The sequence below is a fragment of the Emiliania huxleyi genome (genome assembly GCF_000372725.1).
Source record: "Emiliania huxleyi CCMP1516 unplaced genomic scaffold EMIHUscaffold_59, whole genome shotgun sequence".
Classification (NCBI taxonomy): domain Eukaryota; phylum Haptophyta; order Isochrysidales; family Noelaerhabdaceae; genus Emiliania; species Emiliania huxleyi.
The window spans coordinates 478,977-498,699 of NW_005197576.1; the positions used below are offsets into that span (position 1 = coordinate 478,977).

Here is a 19,723-nt window from a genome sequence, read left to right on the forward strand (position 1 = left end):
CCCCGAGTTTGAAAAGGGCGACGGACGCTTGCGTCCTAGCCTCCAACAACGCCTCCCCGGCGCAGAGGGGCCCCCGGAGGGATGCACAACCTCCACGCCACGCCGCTTGCGGCGGTCCTCTTCCCAGCTCCGCTGAGGGCCCGTGCTTTTTATGACAAAAAAGAAATACCGAGGATAATACAGTGCGCACAGTACTGCGTGCGGCAGGCGCGGGCTCGACGTGAGGCAGGCGACTGTCGCGGGGTGCGGGCTGCATCGCTGTGCGGCGTGCGGGGACTGCGCGGCGTGCACATGTACATGTGCATGTCCCTTGCATGTGCTCTGTGCTGTGTGCAGGCAGACTGGACAGCGGACTGAACAGATGGCGGCCGCGCGCGCAGCGTGCCACGCGCGCGCCTCGTGCAGTGCAGGCGTGCGTCGTGTCAGGCGCGAGGCGGCAGGGGCGCAGTGCGGAGCATGCGGGCTGAATGTTCAGAACAGGCAGGGCTGCTGTGCAGGCTGCATGCACAGCCTCTGCACAGCAGCCCCCTGCTCGGGTAACACGAGCGCGTGCTCGGTGGCCTGCGCGCGCGGCGTGCCGCCGCGCGCGCCTCGCGGTGAAGCGTCCTGCCGGGCGTTCCAGTCTTAATCTACTATCTCTACCCCAACGATCTCCTGTTCTTGAGCGCAGAGATGTCCATTACTCTCCACACTGCACACACCCTTCGCTCCCGTAATGATTGTGCACAGTACCGGGGGTAATAGTTCTTGTGAGCTCTGCCAAGCCCCAAGCAGCCTACTGTACAGCTCCTCCCCGGACGCGTGCTCGGTTCGCTTCAGCCACTCTCGAGCTCCGGTCTAGCACCGGGGGAGGTTGGTGTCCCCGCGGGAGGGGCGAGCAGCGACTCGGTGAGCGGCGCGAGGAGGCCTCCCGCCTACCCGAGATCGAGCCGAGATCGAGCCGAGATCGAGCCGAGATCGAGCCGGGATCTCCCGCCTAGCGAGGGGCGCCGCCCTCCCCCGCAGGTCTCTGGTCACCGCGCCGTGCGGAAAGCGCACACGCGTGTGCAGTGGGCTGAGAGGCGGGCGGTCTTTGCCTCCGACGCGATAGGCCGCAAGGCGCCTGGCCGGCGACGGGGCGGGCGGGGCAGATGAGTGCTGGCCGCGCCCCTGTGTCGGGCGGCTGGCGAGGCTGCCCACGCACCGCGCTTGCCGAGCTGGTTCACCGTCACGCAAAGCATGGTTGCGAAGAGAGCCGGGCCGTAGCTGCGGGGAGGGGCGGAGGAGGCGAGGAGGGTGGAGGCGAGGTTGAGGAGGCGAGGAGGCGCAGAGGGGCGAGGAGGGGCGAGGAGGGGTCTGCACAGGCGCATCGGCGGCTAGGGCGGCACACACATGCCTCCGCCCGCCATGGCGCCGATGGCGGCGCCTGCGCACGAGGGAGGGTGGCGAGGTGCAGCCGAGGTGCGGCCGAGATCCGACGGAGGTTCTGAGCGAGGTGCAGCCGAGATGTCTCCCGGACGGCGGCGCCTGCCCAGAAGGAGGTTGACGAGACTGTCCCCTTGAGGACGGCGTTCGTGTAGCCGCCTCCAGACCGCCAGAGGACTGCGCTGCAGATGAAGCCGACCTGCCCGCGGGAAGAGCGGCTCGAGCTCCCGCAGGCCCCCTGGGGAGGGCCGCTAGGCCCGGTTGGGGGCTCCTAACTGCGCGGCTGCTGCTAGGGCCGCACCCCCTTTGGGATCTGCGCGGTGGCACGGGCTGCGTCGAAGGAGAGGGGGCCATGCAGCTCGCTGAACATAGAGCAGATGGTGCATATGCAGGCGCCGAGTGTCACCATGCACATCGACTTGACCGGCGCTGGCGTACTGGAGGTTGACCGCTCGGTGCCGAGGAGTGTGCCGCACAGGAGCGCAAATAGCAGCCGCCGGCACATGTCCGCCTCGAAGCTGCTCAGCCCGCCGAGCTGCGCATATCGCCGGTACCAGCACGGGCTGCGATCAGCGCCGTAATGCGCGTTCGGAAACAGCTCTGCCGGCTGGCCCGCCAAGTCGCACGCAGGCAGCCAGCGGGGTCCCACGAGCGCAAACGTGCTGAACATCAGCATGGCGCTGCCGATGACGGCGTACGCCGACTTCTCGAGCGCCGTTGCCTCGCTGCTAAAATACGCCTGAAACTTGGCTAACATGATGTTTTTTCGTTGCAGAGCGCGCACAAACAGCAAACACTCTCAAGCCTGGCGCCTGGAACCGGGACCGGTCCTTTGTGGGTCCAGCCCCAGAGGCCTGGCGAGTGGAGGCGCGCGCGCGGCGCCGCCGTCGTCGCCACCACACCCTGGCACCACAACACATCGCGCGTTGCCCTCCTTGACGCGCTCCTCCGAGAAGGCGGGCAGCACCGCCTGCGACGCGAGAGGAGCCGGGGGTGTCGACCACGCGCCGGGTGTCGGGCGCTTGGGATGTGGGGGGGTATAGCTTGCTTGTTAGCGCTCACGACGTTGCCATACGGGTGCTTTGGCAGCTTTCCGATTCGCTGTTGATTCGCGATTTGGGCGCTAGCTCTGGGGCGGCCGTGCGAACCAGATCCCAGGCGGCGCCGAGGCACCAATGGGGCCTCAAGTCTCGACGGGAGGCAGTCGATTATCGGGCGGGAGGGGGGGGGAGTATCTTTAAGATGGCGCTTTCTCCTGTCGTACGAGTCACGTCAGACCGCCCCAAGCAAAAAAAATACTGCAATTTTCGTGGATCCGGCTTATGGGAGGAATCCACGCATGTCGGATCGCATTAGCGCGTACGAGAAAACAAACGCAGCCTAGCGCGACACATCGGAGACAATAAGGGGATCCGGCGGGAAAGAGCTATCGACATTGACGTTGACCCAGCCGATTCCACCGACGTCGACGCCACCACCTCCGCGGCTATTGCTCGACGACACCGTGGAGAATCGCACCGAGGACCTTACCGAGGCGATGGGCCGGATCACTTTGGACCCCGACCCCGCCCCCGCCCCTCGGGGTGGGGGCACCCAGCCCCGGTCGCGGCGCCTGGCAGGGGCACCCCCTGGGTGATCCCTGGTCTGGCCGGTTTTTTTCGCGGTATCCGCGGCGGGATATGGCGGGATATGGCGGGATATGGCGGGATACCGGGAGATACACGCGGATATGATAAGATACGGAGCCCCCATGACCGCCGCGATTGCCAAGGCAAACGCGGACTGCTGCATCTCTTCCGAGTTCACCGAGATTGGCCTCACCGGCTCCTACGTCTGGTATGATTATGGGGGGCACTGGTTCTGGTTCGAGAGGCGGGCCGTCGAGGAGGTCGACTGAGCGGCTCCCTCCCCCCCCCGAGCCGAGCGGCCGCAAGTGCGCTCTGCGGCCGGAGCGCGGAGAGGCCGGGCGAGGCGGGCAGGATACGGCAGGATATGGCGGGATATGGCGGGATATGGCGGGATATGGCGGGATATGGTCAGATATGGAGAGATACATCAAGATACCGCAAAAAACCGGCCAGACTAGGGCTCGGGTTGGTGGCCGGCGATTCCCATGCCGGCTCTCCGCCACGACCCCCGCCGGGAGGGAATCTCTGCTCACAGAAAAGGGCTCCGCGCCCCTGTCTCGCGCACGCCCCTGGCGGGCGCCGCGGACCAGTTCCGCGAGCGCTCGTCAGCGGGTGGTGTGCGGTTCTTGCCGTAGCGGTTCCTCCTCGGTCGCCTAGCCCCGGCGCCGTCTGTCGGACGCCTGCGTGCCACGAGTGCGAGCCGCGCGCGACATGAATTCACCTGTGGAAGTCGGAAAGGGTGAAATTTTACTCACGAACCTTGGATTCGACATCATGCGTGCGTGCGTGTGTGTGCCTGTGTGTGTGTGTGTGCGCGCGCGTGTGCGCCCAATCACGCCGCCGCCCGCATCCGCCCGTTGAGGTCCGCCGCGCGCTCGACCATCGCCCGCGCGGCGGCGAGGTCGTACGTGGAGGGCGAGGCGTGTTTGGTCGAGTTGTTCCACTTCCGCCCCTCGCCCCAGAAGAGGGAGCGGTGTCGGTTCAGCTCGCACGCGAGATTCTCCACCTCGGTGTCGCGCGGGCAGCCTGCGGCGGCGGGGCGGGCGCCAGCTCAAGGCAGGGGCGAGCAGACGGCTCTGGCGAAAGTCGCGGCTCTCGTGCCGCGCGCCCAGCAGGCGCCGAAGCAGTGCCCGGTCGCCGTCGGCGAGTGACCAGCCGTCCAGGAACCGGTCCGCCGACGCGCCCCAGTCGTGCCCGCGCAGCGCGCGCAGCAGCGACGGCTTGTCCATGCCCAGCGCACTTGCCATCGCCTCCGTGCCCTTACCGCCCTGCGGCATGGGCAGAGGAGACCGCATGGCGCGCTCGCCCGCGCCCTCGGCCCGCTCGACGGCGCGCAGGCCGACGGAGTCGGTGAAGGTCACCTTGGACGCCGCCTTTGAGCCGAGCAGGTCGAGGACCAGCCCGGCGGCGGTGTCTGACAGCTCGCCCGTCCCCGCAGCGAGCCGTCGGAGGTACGAGCCTGGAGCAGGGGCCGTACGGGCGAGTGTATCTAGATGCCAGGTACGAGCCTGGAGCAGGGGCGCGCACGGGCGAGTGTATCTAGATGCTCGCACCACCCATCGTTGGGTACGGGCCAGGCGTGAGGCGGTCGGAGCGCATCACCGCGGAGCTCGGGTCAGGGCGCAGCGCTGCCGTTTGTTGCATGTCCTCGAGCAGCGCCGCGACCTGCCCCAGGTCGCCTCGAAGCAGAGCCTCCCGCGCCCGACCGCCGTGCGTCGCCGCTCCCAGCTCTCCGTACAGGATGAGAGAGAGCTGCGCCTCGTTCATGAACGCGTACATGACCGACACGAAGGCGAGGCAGCGCCGCAGCTTCGCGGGGGCGAGGCCCTCCCACGCCTCGGCGAGGAGGCCGCGTGGCCCGAGCGCGTGCTGCAGCTCCACGTCTTCGAGGTCGAGGCCGAGGACCGTGTTGAAGATCTTGAGCTTGTGGAAAGACGCCGGTGGGCCGAGGAGCCCCCACACGGCGCCAGCCACCCGGAGGACGCCCAGCGCCGCGAACACGTCCTCCATGCCCAGCGAGGCGTCTCCTTTCCCGAGCGCTCGCTGCAGCACCTCGAGCTGCGCGGCAGGGATCTGCTGGAGGAGGGTGAGATAGATGTCCTTTGCCGACTCTGCGGCGTGCTTTGCCGCCTTTGCCGGCTTCGGCTTGCCTGCCCTGCCGGCTTGCCGTTTGCGCTTCGGAGGCATGGTCCAGAGGGACGGCCGAGAGAGTGGCGGCTGGCTTGCCGACGCTCGGCACCTTTGCTAAACCCCCCTTTCTTTTACGTGTCGAGTCTGTGTGCTGTGAGAGAGAGTTGTTTTGTTTAAATTCTTTTACGTCTTCCCAGGGGTTTGAACGGTCAACCACGCTTTCGGAGATCAAGTTACGATCCAGCAGCCGGCAGTGCTGTCGCCACGCTGTACTGGCCACTCCCGCGCGCACGCTGCTCTCGCGCCTCCTCCCGACCACCACTCTCTCTCTGCGCATGCACGGTTCCACGCGTCGCTTGTGTGTTGTCCGCGTTTTGTCGCGCACGTGAGGCCGTGAGAGAGTGCGCAGGCAAACTGGGAGCGCGCCGTGAAGGAGCGGATACGAAACAAGAACACAACGCACTCCAACGCACTGACAGCTCTTGTAGCCCGGCCCCGACTACACTTATACTTGAAGTATAGTACGTACCTCGACAAGTACCCGGGCCGCATCGTGCCATGTGTTCGCGAACCATCGGTGAACCGAGACCCAGAAATTCGAACCATGCGCTAAAGTTGCGCTAAATTCGCGCTAATGTTGCGCTAAAGTTGCGCTAAAGTTGCGCTAAAGTTGCGCTAAAGTTGCGCTAAAGTTGCGCTAAAGTGCGCTAAAGATGCAGAGTAGATAAACACTTCACACCGCACTAAATTTAGACCCAGGGTGATCGTATCCCTGTGCACCGTCGCCCAAGCAATCTTTTGGAATGCCTCCTTTTGATCGGGCGCCACATGCAGCTTGCCTTCAAGGATAGAGTCGATCTTGCCTCCACCACCGAGCTGCAGCGGCTGCGACTGAAATGTGCCGAGATTTTCGCCCTCGAAATCCAGGTGCATGATGGCGCTGCCAAGCGTCGCCTTGATCAGTCCAAATTTGCCACCTCCAAAGGGGAGAACATCGAGGGTGGCACTGATCTCAAGCTGGAATTCAGTGATGTCTGCGATGGTTGTTGCCCACATTGAGTCTGGCCGGCGCAGCCGGACTGAATGCACCTCAAGTCCCAAATGGTTCACGATTTCGATCACAAAGCTCGTGGCGATGCCTGCATTAAGCGTAATGGCGCCGGGGAAGTCACCACCCAGTCCAGTACCTGTAGCCACAAGAACGGCAGCGACTAGCAACACAGCAACCGCCGTTCGTCTGCAGACCCGCTGATCAGATCCAACCCCCTTGTCCTCCGGACCAGCAGGCTGCATCGGGATGAATCGCGGTAGACACGACGGCTATGAAGCTGCGCCACTTAGCCGGGGTGAAATCAGACTAAGCGAGAGCGCTGCAGATCTGGGGTGAGCGATCTTCGCACTCGAGCTGGGCTCGTGCGTCGGGCGCGCGGTCTTCCACCTATAGGTGGTTTACGTCTTTTACGCCGGGTGCTTAGAAAGAATCTTACAACAAAACTCCCTCGCACGACACTGGGCACGGGACTGGCGCGCACTGGCACGAACACAGGTACACCACTTAGAAAGAATTTTAGAAAGAAACGACCAAGATTCGGGGTGGAGGGGGGGGGGGGGGGTCAATTAGCCGGGCCCAAACGCGATCGCGAGTTAGTTAGGAACGCAGTAGGAAGAAGGAACTTGAGGAACAGCCAGGCAGGCTCGGACTGGACACCAGCGCGGTATGAGTGGACGCTAGACAGGAGATGACGGCACGCTAACCGCGAGCGGCGAGGGACGGGGACAGACAGGTGTCCCGGGGAGGGCTTTGGCCTTTGTTTCGCGGAGGGCCGTGCGCCTGCAGCGTGCAGAGGGTCGGGCACGGTCCTGCAAGCTGCAACCTGCTGTGTCGGATCCTGACTGGCCTCTGTGCTCTGAGTCTGACCCTGTGTGGCGTGTCCGCGCGGTGTGGGCAGTGGGGACCCGCTGGACCTTGGAGCTCCGTGTTGGGGTGTTGGCCCCCGTTGGCGTGGCGCGCGGGCCTCTCCTCTCGTCTCCACGACTCCACCCGCACATATCCCGGACTTCCTTCCTTCACTTATTTTTCTGCATGCCTGGGGACGACCTGACTGCTGACATGATCGAGACCCAACAGCTAGTCCTGCCACATTGCCCGACCCTTCACAATACCGTTCCTGGCAATCTGTCCAACGTCCCCGGCTCACCGACGCCGCCCGTGCCCCTTGCCGCCGCCCTTGCCGCCGCCCTTGCCGCCGCCCTTGCCGCCGCCCTTGCCGCCGCCCTTGCCGCCGCCCAGCGAGAGCAGCTCGACCTCGAAGAGGAGCGTGGCGTTCGGCGGGATGTCGGGCGGCGCGCCGCGAGCGCCATACCCGAGCTGTGGCGCAATCTTCAGCCGGCGGCGCTGGCCAACCTTCATACCCTCGATGCCGAAGTCCCAGCCCTTGATCACCTGTCGGCGTGGCGGGAGGGGCGACGTGGGGTGGAGCAGCGGGCGTGGGCAGAGGGACCCGGGCCGGCAGGGGCACCTCTCCAGAGCCGAGCTTGAAAGAGATCTGGCCCGCGTCGAACTGGCGGCCGGTGGTGAGGGTGCCTGCATACTTCACCCGGACTTTGGCGCCTTTGGAGGCGCCCGGTCCCGACAGCGCCGCCTTGGAGAGCTCCAAGCACTCAATGCCCGCGCCCAGCTTGCGCCAGCCCCCCGCCGCGGGGGCAGCCGCCGCCGCGCCGCGTGGTGCAGTCGTGGGGCGAGGCGGCTCATCGCGGTAGTAGCCGAGGCCCTGCGGCCCCTTCTTGAAGACGCAGCCGCGCCTCGCACCCGAGAAGCGCTTGGCGGCAGCAAAGGCGGCCGGCTCAGCGCTGGGCTCTGGCTTGGCCTCCTCCATTGGCTTGGCCTTCTTCGCTGCCGGCGCCGGCGCGGCGGCGGGAGGCGCCGCTCGCTTGGAGGCCGCAGGCTTCGCCGCCGCCGCCGCCGCCGCCGCCGCCGCCGCCGCCGCCGCCGCCTCCTCCTCCTCCTCCTCCTCCCCCTCCTCGCTGTCGTCGTCGCTGTCCTCCTCCTCCTCGCCCTCCTCCTCCTCCTCCTCCTCCTCCTCCTCCTCCTCCTCCTCCTCCTCCTCCTCCTCGCCCTCCTCCTCCTCCTTCTCCTCGCCGTCCTCGCTCTCGTCCTCGAGGAGCGCGTCGATGATGCGCGACACCAGCGCCGATTTGGGTCCCTCTGCGCTGAGCTCCATCTCGTTGCACGTATCGCGGAGCTCAGTGATCCCTCGGCTCATCAGTTCCCGCCGCACCTCTTCGGGTGTCATCTCCTCGCCGACCTCCGAGCCGTCCTCCGAGCCGTCCTCCGGGCCGCTCACCTCTCTCTCCTCGTCGGCCGCCTCGCCGTGGCTCGCACCCTTTGCAGACGATGACTCGAGTGGCGGAGCCTCGCCGCGCAGGTGGCCCACAATCTGGATGGCTCCAGCCCCGCGTCGGAAGAAAGTCACGTCGCCAGCAAATGGCTGCTGCAGCTCCATGTGCGACACGCCGTCGGCGGAGAGGGTTCCAAGGAGGAAGCCGCTCCCTCCGCTGTCACTTCCCGACGACACCCAGAGCGAGGCGCTCTCGCCGGTTGTGGAGGCGGAGGTGAGAACAAGCACGGAGCCGCGTGGCAGGCGCTGCGTGGCGTAGGCGTCAGAGTCGAGCGTCGCCGCCCAGAATGTGGGAGGCGCGTCCAGAGCGAGTGACATTCGTCGCGTCGCCGGCGCGCCTGCTTTCTTTTCCCTGCCTCGCCCCCAGCAACCTGGCGGGGCTGAGTGTCTCGTGAGTTTGTGTGTCTCTGTCGCTCCAGGGTGCCGTCATCTCCTGTCTTGCGTCCACCCGCACCCAATCAATACCCGCCCGCCCGCCCGCGCTGGCGGTGCCAGTCCGAGCCTGGCTGTGGCTGTTCTTCCCCTTCCTAACTAACTTGAGCACTTGAGCACTGGAGAGGGTCGATTCCGCATGGTACGGGACCCCTCGATCGTCTCGCCCTCCCTCACTGGTGTGTTCATTGGGGAGGGGTCCTAACAAACACGGTACAGGATCGAGGTGCACGCTGCTGAGGGACCCCACAGAGGGTAGATCGAGCAGTGTCGTCCCCCCTCTCCATCGTCTCACTGGGAGACGTCGGCGGTGATGGCGGTGTGACCGATCGAGCTACAAGAGGAGGTTGTTCAGCAGGATCCAGGATAGAGTCTCGTGCACTACCTCACTGGGCCTGAGATCACTAACTAGCACACGGCACACACCAGCATCTCCTTCCTCCGGGACCCCGCCCTCCACCCCGTTGACCGAGATCCCATCCCATCCCATCCCATCTCAGCGGCGGGACGGTTTTGTAGCGCACATGACCAGAGAGGTCAGAGAGCACCCCCGGCGGGTGGTCCCCGGGAGCGGGACGCGGTTGGGACTCTCGGGTGATTTGAGGCCAAACTATAGGCGTATGCCGTATGCAGTCAGTCAGTCAGTGTTACACACCTCCAAGCATGGAGGACGGGCCCACACGCACACACACGCTGCACACGATTGGCTCGGGAGCCGACACGAGGCACGCTGTCACCGGCCGTAGCACTGGGTCCGGACTGCTGGACGCACAACACACAGCTCACAGGACAGCTCACGAGGTGGCGCTGTATAGTGGGGTGTTCTCAGGGACCGACACGGGAGAAGAAGGTGGAGCACAGGGACGGGAACACAGAACTCACGAACTGATATCCCACCCCGCGCCGGGGGCGGTGGCGCGCGCGAGCGCCGGGGGTATTTGGACCCGCAGTCTGGCAGGCGCCAGGCGCTGGCACAGATCCGCCGGCAGAGCCTTCAAGCCGCATCCGCGATCCGCGCCGGCTCTCAGAAGAGATCCGGCGCGGTGCTGACCGCGTCCTCGCAGCGGACCACCGAGTTCACGATGATGTCCGAGGTATGCCGTATGCATTGATTCAAATTAGTGAACAGTACAATCTCAATTTTTTTGCTGTTTACTCTGCGAAAGACACGACTCTCCCCCTCCCGTCGCTTGTCCCCCTTGGCGCGGCGCGCCTCTCCCCCCTGCCCTGGAATCGCGTACAAGCTGAGGCTACCGTAGGCCACACTAGCGTCGCTGGGGGTTCCCTGCCCTAACCCCTAAGTGGGAAGCTGGCCGCTGATCCGAAGACCGACTGCACCAGGGGTTGCTAATATCGCGGGGCTCCTGGACGGGCGATGAAGTTCGCCTTGAATCTCTCGTCTCGCTTTCCCTCCGACTCGCGTCCGTCGGGGGTACTCCCTGTCTTGGGCTCTTGGCTCTCTGATTTCCCCCCCCCCCTCCCCCCCCCCTCCTACCTCTCCGGGAAGGGATGCGCACTGCTATCCCTAGAGGGGGGTCGGGCGGTGTGGGCACTAATTCGGTGTTGGTGTTTGGTGGCGCTATGGCTATGCACGGTCACCCCCGGACGATCGACGGAGTGGGCCGAAGGACAGAGGCGTGCTTGTGTGGGGGCGCGCGGGCGCCCACTCAGGCTCAGCCTCCGTTGTCTCAGCCTTCAGTTCACCTCTCCTAGCGCCCGGTTTGGTGTGGTGACCTTCATTTCGGGGTCGAAGGTGCTACACACACTTGCCCCCTGGTGGCTGGCATTGAACGGTTTCCAAAAGAATTTCGGCAAAAAATCTCCTTTCTTTTTCGGAGAGAGAGAGATGGGCGGGTCGAAGGTGCTACACACACTTGCCCCCTGGTAATGGGCGCTTCGGGGCGTTGCTCGAGGAGGCGGCGAAGTTTTTGTTTTAAAGTTTTTTGTTTTATTTTTGTGGCAACAAAAAAGAAATACCGAGGATAATACAGTGCGCACAAGCTGCGTGCGGCACAGGCGCGGGCTCGACGTGAGGCAGGCGACTGTCGCGGAGTGCGGGCTGCATCGCTGTGCGGGGATTTTTACCGTCCGCGGCGTGCGTGGAGAAGGGCATGAGAGTTGAGAGGGGCCGGCCGTGCGTGGCTCGGCGTGTGGGAGTGTTGGGGTGCCCGGTACCGCGCCGGTATAGGCAATAGGGGCGCGTGAGAACTGAGATGGTGTGCCCGAAAGGGCGATCATTTATTTTGGGTTGCTGAAGAAACTATTGTTCACAGCTTAACAGTACAATATCAACACACACAGGTGCAGAGGGGCTATCTACAGATCGATCCATCCACTCCACACATCAGTTCACGTATCATGTTTCGCAGCTGCGGCCTGCGCTGCGCAGCGCGAGCGCGCGCGGGGGGGAGGTGGGGGGGGGGGGGGGCAGCACCCCACATGGGGTGCGAGCTCTCTGCCTCTCTTGCGAGCTCTCTCTGCCTCTCTCACTCACCCCGTGGTGGCGGGAGGCGGCATGGTATGGATGTGCGAGATCCAGCGCCCGCCGTCGAGGCCGGCCGCGCCCTCGAGGAGCGCGTGCGGCAGGTGCTCGACGGTCCGCGTCTGCGCGTCGCCCAGCTGCTCGAAGACGTCGCTCCAAACGGACGCGAAGGGCTGGAAAAGGCCGTCGATGTGGTGCTCGCCGATGGCGCGGCCCTGTCCGGCCGAGGGGTCGCTCCGGCGCTTGTCGAGGATGCCCGCCTCCACCTCCGTCTTGCGAAGCTGCTGCGCGTACATCCGCTCCTCGAGCGTCAGCGCCGATACGATGCGGTACGTGTGGACCGACGAAGCGGTCTGGCCCGTCCGCCACACCCTCCCGCAGACCTGCTTGTCGAGGGCCGGGTTCCAGCTCGGCTCCATGATGACGAGGCGCGAGGCGCCGACGAGGTTGAGCCCCGTGCCGCCAGCCTTGGTTGAGAGCAGGAACACGAAGCTCCCGCTGTTGGGGCGGTTGAAGTCGTCGACCATGGCGGTGCGTTGGGCCGCCGGCACCTTCCCATCGAGCCGCGCCGCCGGCCAGCGCAGCTGCATGCACATGTCGTCGAGAAGGTCCAGCATGGATGTGAAATTCGACGCGATCACCACCTTGTCTCCGTGCGCGCGGAAAGAGCGCAGCAGCTCGCGGAGCACCAGGAGCTTGCCCGACCACGCCCACAGGCCGGCGCTGTTTTGCGGATCGAAGCCGTCTGGCCAGACGACACCGCCGCTCGCATCGTCGCTGCTGCCGCCGGCTTCGTCATCGTCGTCGTCTGACCACGAGTTGAGGCCGTCGACGCCCAACGGGCAGCTGGCCGAGCTTGCGCTCGCCTCCGGCCGCCGAGCAGCCGTCTCGGCTCGCCGGCGTGCAACCAGGTCGTTGTGGTCGAAGAAGACGCTGAAGGGGTGCGCGCAGACCTTTTGCAGCTGGGCAATGGCGGCGAACGCGGCGTCAGATCGAGACCTGCTGCTCCCGCAGCCGGCTCGGAGCGTTTCGCGGCGGCTCTCGAGAAAGAAGGAGTAGAGTGCGGTTTGCAGCGGCGTCAGCCGCACGACAATCACCAGCGAGACGAGGGGAGGCAGCGACTTCTCGTTGATCTCTGCGCCGCGCCGGAGCATCACTGTCTCGAGCCGGCGAGAGAGCTCGAGCAGCTTGGCTGCGGCAAACTCCTTGTCGGCCCGGCTGGCCTCCCTCCCGTCTGACGCCCCATCCTGCGCGCGCGCGATGGGCTTGACGAAGGTGGAGGCGAAGCTCGCCCGGGAGCCCACAAAGGGGCCGGCACCGACGAAGGTCAGCAGGGAAAAGAACTGCGCGGCGGGGCGTGGGAGGAGAGGGGGTCGGGGCTCGGGCGTGCACGAGGAGCACGGTGCAGGGACGCGGGCAGCGATCCTATACCTCGGCTACATCTCGGCTACCATCTCGGCTACATCTCGGCTACATCTCGGCCTCCCACAAGTCATTCTGCAGCGGAGTGCCAGTAAGCACCAGGCGCCGCTTGCATGCGAGCGCGTGCAGTAGCGTGAACGTTTTGGCCTTGTGGTTCTTCAGCCGCTGGCCCTCGTCGCACACGAGCAGCTCGATCGACATCGACGACAACTCCGCCATGGCCTCTGGCCGTATCGCGAAATCGTACGACGTGAGCAGCAGATGCTTTCCCGAGTGCTTGAAGTCCTGCAGGGCGTGTATCGCCTTGCGCCCCCCTTGGCTGGCGACCGCCAACGCGTGAGGCAAGCGCCCGCCGAAGAACTTGGTAATCTCGCCACTCCACTGCCCGAGCAAACTCGGCGGCGCCAGGAGCAGCGCCTTGCGGCGGTGTCCGCGCGGCCCGCCGAGGTAGCCGCCACGCAGCATGGCGTGAATCGTTGCCAGCGATGTGAGCGTTTTGCCCAAGCCCATGAAGTCCGCGAGGATCGCACCAAAGCAGGCGCCAGCCGTTCCGCTCGGCGCCCCCAGCGGCGAGTTGCCATCGACGAGCGCCTTGAGAAGAAATCGGACGCCTTCCCGCTGGTGCGGCCGCAGCTTCTCGTCGAGCCACGACTCAACCAGGTCGGAGTAGTCGGATCCGCGCTCGCCCGCTTCGCCGAGAGGCCCGGCCGCTGCAGTGGGAGCGTGGCCTCGCGCTGCAGTGGGAGCGCGTGCTCGCGCTGGCGGGGGGAGGGTCGGAGGAGGCGGATCGGCAAGACTGAAGAGCGTCGCTGGAGCAAACTCCCAGCTCGATCCAGAGGCGGGGCCGCACGGCGCTGGAGCGACTGAGGCCTCGGCAGCCGCCTGCGGTAGTTGCGGCCGCCCAAAGGGCGACCGGACTGCGCCGTGCTGGCGGGCAAGCGGCGCAGGCGGAATCGGGTCCAGCGAAGAGGCGCCTGCCTGCGCGCGCTTCGCTTCGAAGGCAAGGCGCCGCCGAAGCGGCGGCAGAGGGCCGCTGTCGCCGGCGCCCACTTGTTGAGCATGTCCTCGCTCGATGCGCGCGATCTCTTCCATGAAGGTCGGGTCGTCGACCGGCAATTCGTCGTCGCCAAAGTCGAAGAGGGGCGGCATCGCCGGCCGACTCGCATCACCGGCGACAGGCTGTCCAGCCCGCAGAGCAGGTGGCGGCGGCGGGAGGTAGGCAGCAAACATCCCTGAAGCGTTGCGCTTGCCAAAGCCTCGCAGCGGCACCAGGGGCTGCCGCTCTGTGACAGGCGCCAACGGCGGTGGTGCTTGTGGGCGCTGCGGCTGTATCACGGTGGATCCCGCCTCTGCTGGAGGCTGCGCGGGCCGCCAGCGGAAGGGCGCAGACTCGCTGCCGCTGGAAAACATGCCGGCACAACCTGCCCCGTGTGTGCAGCTGTGTGAGCGCTGTCAGAGCGTGTTTCGACACCGATGTTTCGACACCGATATCGTTCGTGTGTTCCACACCTGCAAGAGCAGGTGTGAACCGATTTCGGCCTTAGCCGTCGGTATGCCAATAGCGTGCTAGCCAAGTAGTACGCAGTTGGATTCCGAGGGTGTCCCATCTGCCATCACAAGTTCGGCTGCCGACAGACAAGATTGTCCCTTAGTCGACAGCACCCGCCTTCCTTTGTTTGGACGGTGCTCTGACTGGCTTTGAGAATATATTTTTTCTTTTTGGTTCACATGGCTAGAGGTTGGCCTCCCACCGTTGTGAACATAGTCTGGCCCGAAGGAGCCGCTCGTCTCTTGTCCGGGCAAACGCGCGCCCGATAGCCCCATTAAGCACGTGTCAGGGGTATCCGAGCGCCGTAAACTCCCTGAGCTTGCTCGTCACGCTGAGCGTGAATCCCTCGTCATCGCTCGCCATTGCGACAACCTTGAGCAGTCATCCAACAACGATTCCCTCCTTCATTTTCGCGCATGTGAAGCTATCCCAACGATGGTAGCGCCACACCCGGGGTACCGCCTCGCACTCCTCGTTCACGTTCTTGAGTCTCGTCCGGAAGCTTCCGCTTGGGTCGAGCTCGAGAGTCGTTTCCAAGAAATGGGCGCTCTCTGCTGCCTCTAGCTTCAAAGGAGCCCAGGAGCATTCAGAACGGCGGAAGTCCTCCCGAAAGCGGTCGACATCCCACACACTATCGTCCTTTGCAGTTATCGTAATCACATCGTCCATGTAGCGTTTCATAAAATCCACTTGAGTGGTCCTGCTTTCGTCGGGCGCACACGCCTTTCCGGCTTGCGGCATCCACAGTGCATCACTGCCGCGGTTGCAGCTCGCACGGCGTGAGCCGCTGCTCGCGATGTCTGGCGGCAGCGGGCAGGAATCTGCCCGAGGGTCGGCTCCGGCTGGGCCAAAGGCGCCGCTCGCTCGCCAGGGTACTCAGCTGGGGCATGACTTAGTGAAATCCACACTGCGCTGCCCACACTGCCGAGGTGTGAGCTCAGGCAGGGGCTGTAAGGTAGTGAAAGACCTTCCCTGGGTCTGTCTCTCACACCCTCACTGTCCGTCGCATGCGAGGTTCTTTCTTGTTTCTTACTTATCACCCTACTACTGTGAATAACTGAAGAATAACTGCCCGCTCCCGAGGTCTCGGAGAAACTTGTAGCCAGCGTATATATGTGTATTGGGAGACGAGGCCGCTATGTTTTTTTCCAAAGACGGCGTCTTGTTTCAAGGAAAGTTACAACAAACACACAGGTACATACTTCTCCGGTGCCGCTGCCCGCTGGCCTCGCTGCCCGCACCGCCGCTGTGCCCGCGCGGGGGGGGGGGGGGGGGCGACAGACAGAGCTGAGAGAGGGAGAGAGGGAGAGGGAGAGGGAGAGAGAGAGAGAGAGTCGCGCCGGAGAGAGAGTGGTCGCACCGGATAGAGAGAGACAGGAGAGAGTAGAGAGTGTGTGTGTCGACTGTGTGGAGTCTCAGCATGGTGTGGAGAGAGCGAGGGAGAGAGCGCGGAGAGAGAGGGGGCTCACAGAGGGCGTGTGACGTGTCCCCTCCAACCCCTCGGCGGGCCGGGGGCGTCGGCGCCGGCCGAGACCGAGCGCGTCTCTCGCTTATATGTGTAATTGTGTATTGTGACAGTGATTATTTAATAAATTAGGTGCATATATTTGATATTCGAATTTTGCTAGTGCAGACGAGGGCAGGGCAGACCCGGGGACGGCGGAGTCGGACCAGACGGCATCGGCCGCCGAGGGAACGTTGGGAAGAGGCACGAGGAGGGCGGCGACCTCAACCGACTATGGAGGACCCGTCACCAGACGACGCAGGGCAGAGAGACGACGGTGAGGCGGAGCAGTCGTGCAGGGCGAGACGAGGGAGGGAGCAGGACTTTGCGGAGATCAGCAGGAGGATGTACGAAGAGATTAGGAGCAGCAGGGACCCGCGAGGGACCAATGTGGAAGACGGCTAGTGCTAGTCCCCCATCGGGAGGACGACCCCGGCTAGTCTCCGACCACAAAGAACCCTGCACAAAGATCGCAAGGGCGGGGACCTGTTCCTTTTTACCCATCTCACAGTAGTGAGTAGAGGTGTCCGTTTTTATTTGACTTCCTTTCACCTCCTGCTCTCTCCTATGCAACGTGGCTGTGTGTGTTTGGGTTTCTATGTTTGCGATTTGGATTTTGGATTTTCTACGACTCTTTGTTTATTTATTTATTTGATATTCGAATTTTCCGAGACCAGTGTACTGAAAACAGCCCCATTGCGCTCTCTCTCGACACGCAGTGCTGGCAGAATAATAAACAGATATGATTGCCCCAGGGCCGCCGGGGAGGATCGTCTCGTGTGAGGGCTCGGAGAGTTCGGGGCGGCGCCAGCTGTCCCGCGAGGGGAGGCTTTGCGGCGCCGCCCGTCATTTCCCGAGCCTCTCCCGAATACTACTACCACGGTCGCAGCCGCTGCCGGTGCCGCTACTCTGCGTCTTGGGCGGCCGACGACGCGTCGAGCAAGCGCTCGATGTCGGCGCGCAGAGCGAGCGGGCTGGTCGAGGGCGAGAAGCGGCGGCGCGGCTTGCCGTCACGGTCCACTAGAAATTTGGTAAAGTTCCACTTTATGGAGGAGCCGAGCCCATCGGAGAGGTGCCGCTTCAGGTATGTGAAGACGGGGTCTGCCGACCGCCCGTTGACGTTGACCTTCGCGTAGATGTCGAAGCGGGCACCGTACCCGTCGGCGAAGGCGCGGATCTCCTTGGGCGAGCCCCGCTCCTGCCGCCCAAACTGCAAACACCGTGTGTGTGTTAGAGGTGCGCGTGGTATTGTCCTCTCGCTTCTCCCAGTGTGTGTGCTAGAGATGTGCTTGGTATTGTTCGCTTCTCCCAAGGTCTGCTCGTGCGCCTGGTCGCACGGGAAGGCGAGGATGCGCAGGCCGCGCGCGTACAGCTCGTCGTGCAGCAGCACGAGCTCGCGGTAGTTGCGCGGCGTCAGGCCTCATTTGGAGGCGACGTTGACCACCAGGCAGACGCAGCCGGCGTGCTTCGAGAGCGGGACCAGCTCGGTGCTGAGCAGGTCGCGGGCGTTGAGGTCGAACAACGAGTCGGCGCGAGGCGACACGGCGCGAACCTCCTCCTCGTAGCGGACACCGCCGTTGGCGAGCGCCTGCAGCCACAGCTGCTGCTCCTTGGAGGATCGCGCGCAGAGAGTCAGCAGGTAGCCTGCCGAGTCGCGCGACCCGTCGCACATGGCTATGCGGAGCGAAAAGCAGTACTCGCCCGTCCTGCAGTCATCTATCTCTGTCACGATGCCAGTGCACGCTGAGATGGCGCGAGTGACGAGAGGCGCGTCGGCATCAGCAGATGCGTAGAGGTGAAGCTGGCCATCGGCGAGCACGACGAATCGCTCCGTCCAGGAGTTGCACAACCAACCTCGAGTCTGAAGCATCAGGAGCGAGTAGAAGACGCCGTTTTCGACGGCGGTGGCAGGGTGGCTGGACTCGTGCGGGGTGTCGTCCAGCGAGCCGCCGGCGATGGTGTCGATGCGCATGCGCATCGATTCAGCGGTCATTCTCGCCGCAGAGCTGCACCAACGCAAACGAACGCGTCCTGTGAGCTTGTGCGTGTGAGCGGCGACCAAGGAGTTGTAGATCACTATGATATGGCGAACAAGGTTGGGGCAGCAAAAGAATTCTACGGCAAACAAAAGAATTTTACGGAGAGTTGCAGGAAAAGAATTTTACGATGACTGGGCACGGGACTGGCAGGAAAAGAATTTTACAACAAAGCTCCCTCGCACAACACTGGGCACGGGACTGGCTCGCACTGGCACTAACACAGGTACACTGAAAAAGAAGAGTCAACCAACTGCAACTCGGACGGCGTTCGAGATCTTGCCGCAGTCTGAGCGACGGCTATACATTGATTCGCGTGACATCGAGGCACCTCCGCAACCAGAAAGAAGGGTGTCGGCGAGTGGAGCGTGGAGCAGCTGCAACAGACTGACAGCTCTCTCTGCGACACGGGCGTGTGCCCTACCCTCATGGCGCTGCTCGGCGGCCTGGGGAGTAGGGGGTAGGCGGTAGGGGGTAGGCGTTATGCCTGGATGTGCGCAGTGGGGTAGGGCGTTAGGGACCGGCACCGACCGGTCCGGTGCCGGCACCGGACCGGTAGGTAGGTTCTCGTGCCTTGCGGCCGGCGAGTTGCTCACTCGGGATGGTGTGTGGCGGCTGGCTGTAGAGCGCTGTAGAGCTGTAGAGCTGTAGAGCGCTGTGGAGCGCTGTAGAGCGCTGTAGCGCTGTAGAGCGCTGTGGAGCGCTGTAGAGCGCTGTAGCGCTGTAGAGCTCTACATCCGCCGCGGGACGGACCGCCGCAGATGTAGAGCGCTGTAGAGGCGCTCTGAGGGGTCCCGTACCACGTGGAATCGACCCTATCCAGTGCTCAAGTGCTCACGGGTTCGAGGCCTTGGAGCACTTGGAGTGCAGTCGGTAACCTCACATCCAGGGCCGGTGAGCTGAGAAGCGCATCCAGCGGGCCGGATGATCGGGATCGGGCTACGGGCTAGAGAGCCCTGACCCCTAGCTAGGGGGGGTGCGCATTCGCCTTTCCCGGTACCCGGGTAGGTAAGATATCAGGGAATCGCGCGCGAAGGTCGTCTGCAGTTGCCAGTGCCGGTTCGGGCTCAGATCCCAGGCGCCCGCCCCGGCGGTTACGCGCTACGCGTCGCCGCCGATATGGCCTCGTACGACGCTGGCGTCGCCGCCGGCGTTCTCTCCGCCCTTCGTGCGGCAACGGGCCCGCTCGACAAGCAGGAGCTGGCGGACATCATCAACGGCGACTCGGCGCTGCGTCCCAATCAGAGAGATCCCAATCCAGTCCGAGTGACTCACAAGGATGTCAACAAGGTGCTGTGGGCGCTCCACCCCACCGGCGGCGTCGTCCAGGCCGAGCAGATGAACGGAACCCGCCCGACGTGGGTGGTGGGCAAGATTCCGCCGGCTGCAGCGCCGCAGGAGCAGGAGCAGCCGCAGCCGCCGCGCACGACGTTGTGCAAGGACGCGCTTTACTATTACAAGCGGGCAAGTCGGAGTCAGACCGCGGAGTCGAATCCAACGGTGGGCCCTCGAGAGCTGGTTCAGATCATGGAGGCCGCCTTTGCCGCCCTCCCTGACAATGAGCGCCGGCCGTTTGAGGAGCGGGCGGCTGCCGACGCGGCGGCGGCGGAAGAGGCGGCTCCAGCAGAGGCGCCGACAGGGGCGGGAGGAGCGTCGGCGCCGGCGGAGGAGGACTCGGACGAGGAGGAGGGGCGGCCACTCGCCGCACGCGCAAAGAAGCGCGCGCGAGGCGACCCGC

General features: G+C 64.4%; 6 protein-coding genes across 6 annotated transcripts; all 6 read right to left on the reverse strand.

Annotated features, from left to right (window-relative positions):
• Nucleotides 1–607: 607 nt before the first annotated feature.
• Nucleotides 608–2,199, reverse strand: EMIHUDRAFT_437434 (hypothetical protein). The gene is made up of 6 exons (XM_005764541.1): nucleotides 1,706–2,199; nucleotides 1,507–1,603; nucleotides 1,372–1,405; nucleotides 1,184–1,245; nucleotides 1,077–1,102; nucleotides 608–914 (listed from the first exon to the last, which is right to left on the reverse strand). The coding sequence occupies exons 1-6, from the start codon at nucleotides 2,159–2,161 to the stop codon at nucleotides 816–818; spliced, it is 774 nt and encodes a 257-aa protein (XP_005764598.1). The 5' UTR covers nucleotides 2,162–2,199; the 3' UTR covers nucleotides 608–815.
• A 1,547-nt stretch (nucleotides 2,200–3,746) lies between these two features.
• EMIHUDRAFT_437436 (hypothetical protein) lies at nucleotides 3,747–5,269 on the reverse strand. The gene is made up of 4 exons (XM_005764542.1): nucleotides 4,586–5,269; nucleotides 4,141–4,491; nucleotides 3,833–4,058; nucleotides 3,747–3,810 (listed from the first exon to the last, which is right to left on the reverse strand). The coding sequence occupies exons 1-3, from the start codon at nucleotides 5,217–5,219 to the stop codon at nucleotides 3,865–3,867; spliced, it is 1,179 nt and encodes a 392-aa protein (XP_005764599.1). The 5' UTR covers nucleotides 5,220–5,269; the 3' UTR covers nucleotides 3,747–3,810; nucleotides 3,833–3,864.
• Nucleotides 5,270–7,146: 1,877 nt separating this feature from the next.
• On the reverse strand, nucleotides 7,147–8,146 carry EMIHUDRAFT_427958 (hypothetical protein). Its single transcript, XM_005764543.1, has 2 exons — nucleotides 7,682–8,146; nucleotides 7,147–7,605 (listed from the first exon to the last, which is right to left on the reverse strand). Exons 1-2 carry the CDS (start codon nucleotides 8,036–8,038, stop codon nucleotides 7,357–7,359), a joined length of 606 nt encoding a protein of 201 aa, XP_005764600.1. The 5' UTR covers nucleotides 8,039–8,146; the 3' UTR covers nucleotides 7,147–7,356.
• A 3,336-nt stretch (nucleotides 8,147–11,482) lies between these two features.
• Nucleotides 11,483–14,306, reverse strand: EMIHUDRAFT_213980 (hypothetical protein; the record flags this gene model as incomplete). Its single annotated transcript, XM_005764544.1, has 2 exons — nucleotides 11,483–12,761; nucleotides 12,964–14,306. The coding sequence occupies 2 exons, from the start codon at nucleotides 14,304–14,306 to the stop codon at nucleotides 11,483–11,485; spliced, it is 2,622 nt and encodes an 873-aa protein (XP_005764601.1).
• Nucleotides 14,307–16,853: 2,547 nt separating this feature from the next.
• EMIHUDRAFT_67177 (hypothetical protein) lies at nucleotides 16,854–17,168 on the reverse strand (the record flags this gene model as incomplete). The annotated part of the gene is made up of 1 exon (XM_005764545.1): nucleotides 16,854–17,168. A coding segment is annotated over one exon (315 nt), but the record flags the coding sequence as incomplete, so codon positions are not given.
• A 274-nt stretch (nucleotides 17,169–17,442) lies between these two features.
• Nucleotides 17,443–18,017, reverse strand: EMIHUDRAFT_437439 (hypothetical protein; the record flags this gene model as incomplete). Its single annotated transcript, XM_005764546.1, has 2 exons — nucleotides 17,503–18,017; nucleotides 17,443–17,478 (listed from the first exon to the last, which is right to left on the reverse strand). Coding segments are annotated over exons 1-2 (474 nt in total), but the record flags the coding sequence as incomplete, so codon positions are not given.
• Between the last annotated feature and the right edge of the window lie 1,706 nt (nucleotides 18,018–19,723).

Excerpts from the sequence above, each read along its gene's own strand:
- EMIHUDRAFT_437434 (XM_005764541.1), bottom strand. The coding sequence starts at position 2,161 with ATGTTAGCCAAGTTTCAGGCGTATTTTAGCAGCGAGGCAACGGCGCTC. Across the intron at positions 1,604-1,705 it reads CCGCGCAGATCCCAAAGGGG|GTCGGCTTCATCTGCAGCGC; the intron begins GTGCGGCCCTAG and ends TCCCGCGGGCAG. Across the intron at positions 1,246-1,371 it reads GCCATGGCGGGCGGAGGCAT|CTACGGCCCGGCTCTCTTCG; the intron begins GTGTGTGCCGCC and ends CCCTCCCCGCAG.
- EMIHUDRAFT_437436 (XM_005764542.1), bottom strand. The coding sequence starts at position 5,219 with ATGCCTCCGAAGCGCAAACGGCAAGCCGGCAGGGCAGGCAAGCCGAAG. Across the intron at positions 4,492-4,585 it reads CCCGTACCCAACGATGGGTG|GCTCGTACCTCCGACGGCTC; the intron begins GTGCGAGCATCT and ends CCCCTGCTCCAG. Across the intron at positions 4,059-4,140 it reads ACTGCTTCGGCGCCTGCTGG|GCTGCCCGCGCGACACCGAG; the intron begins GCGCGCGGCACG and ends CCGCCGCCGCAG.
- EMIHUDRAFT_427958 (XM_005764543.1), bottom strand. The coding sequence starts at position 8,038 with ATGGAGGAGGCCAAGCCAGAGCCCAGCGCTGAGCCGGCCGCCTTTGCT. Across the intron at positions 7,606-7,681 it reads TCAAGCTCGGCTCTGGAGAG|GTGATCAAGGGCTGGGACTT; the intron begins GTGCCCCTGCCG and ends CCACGCCGACAG.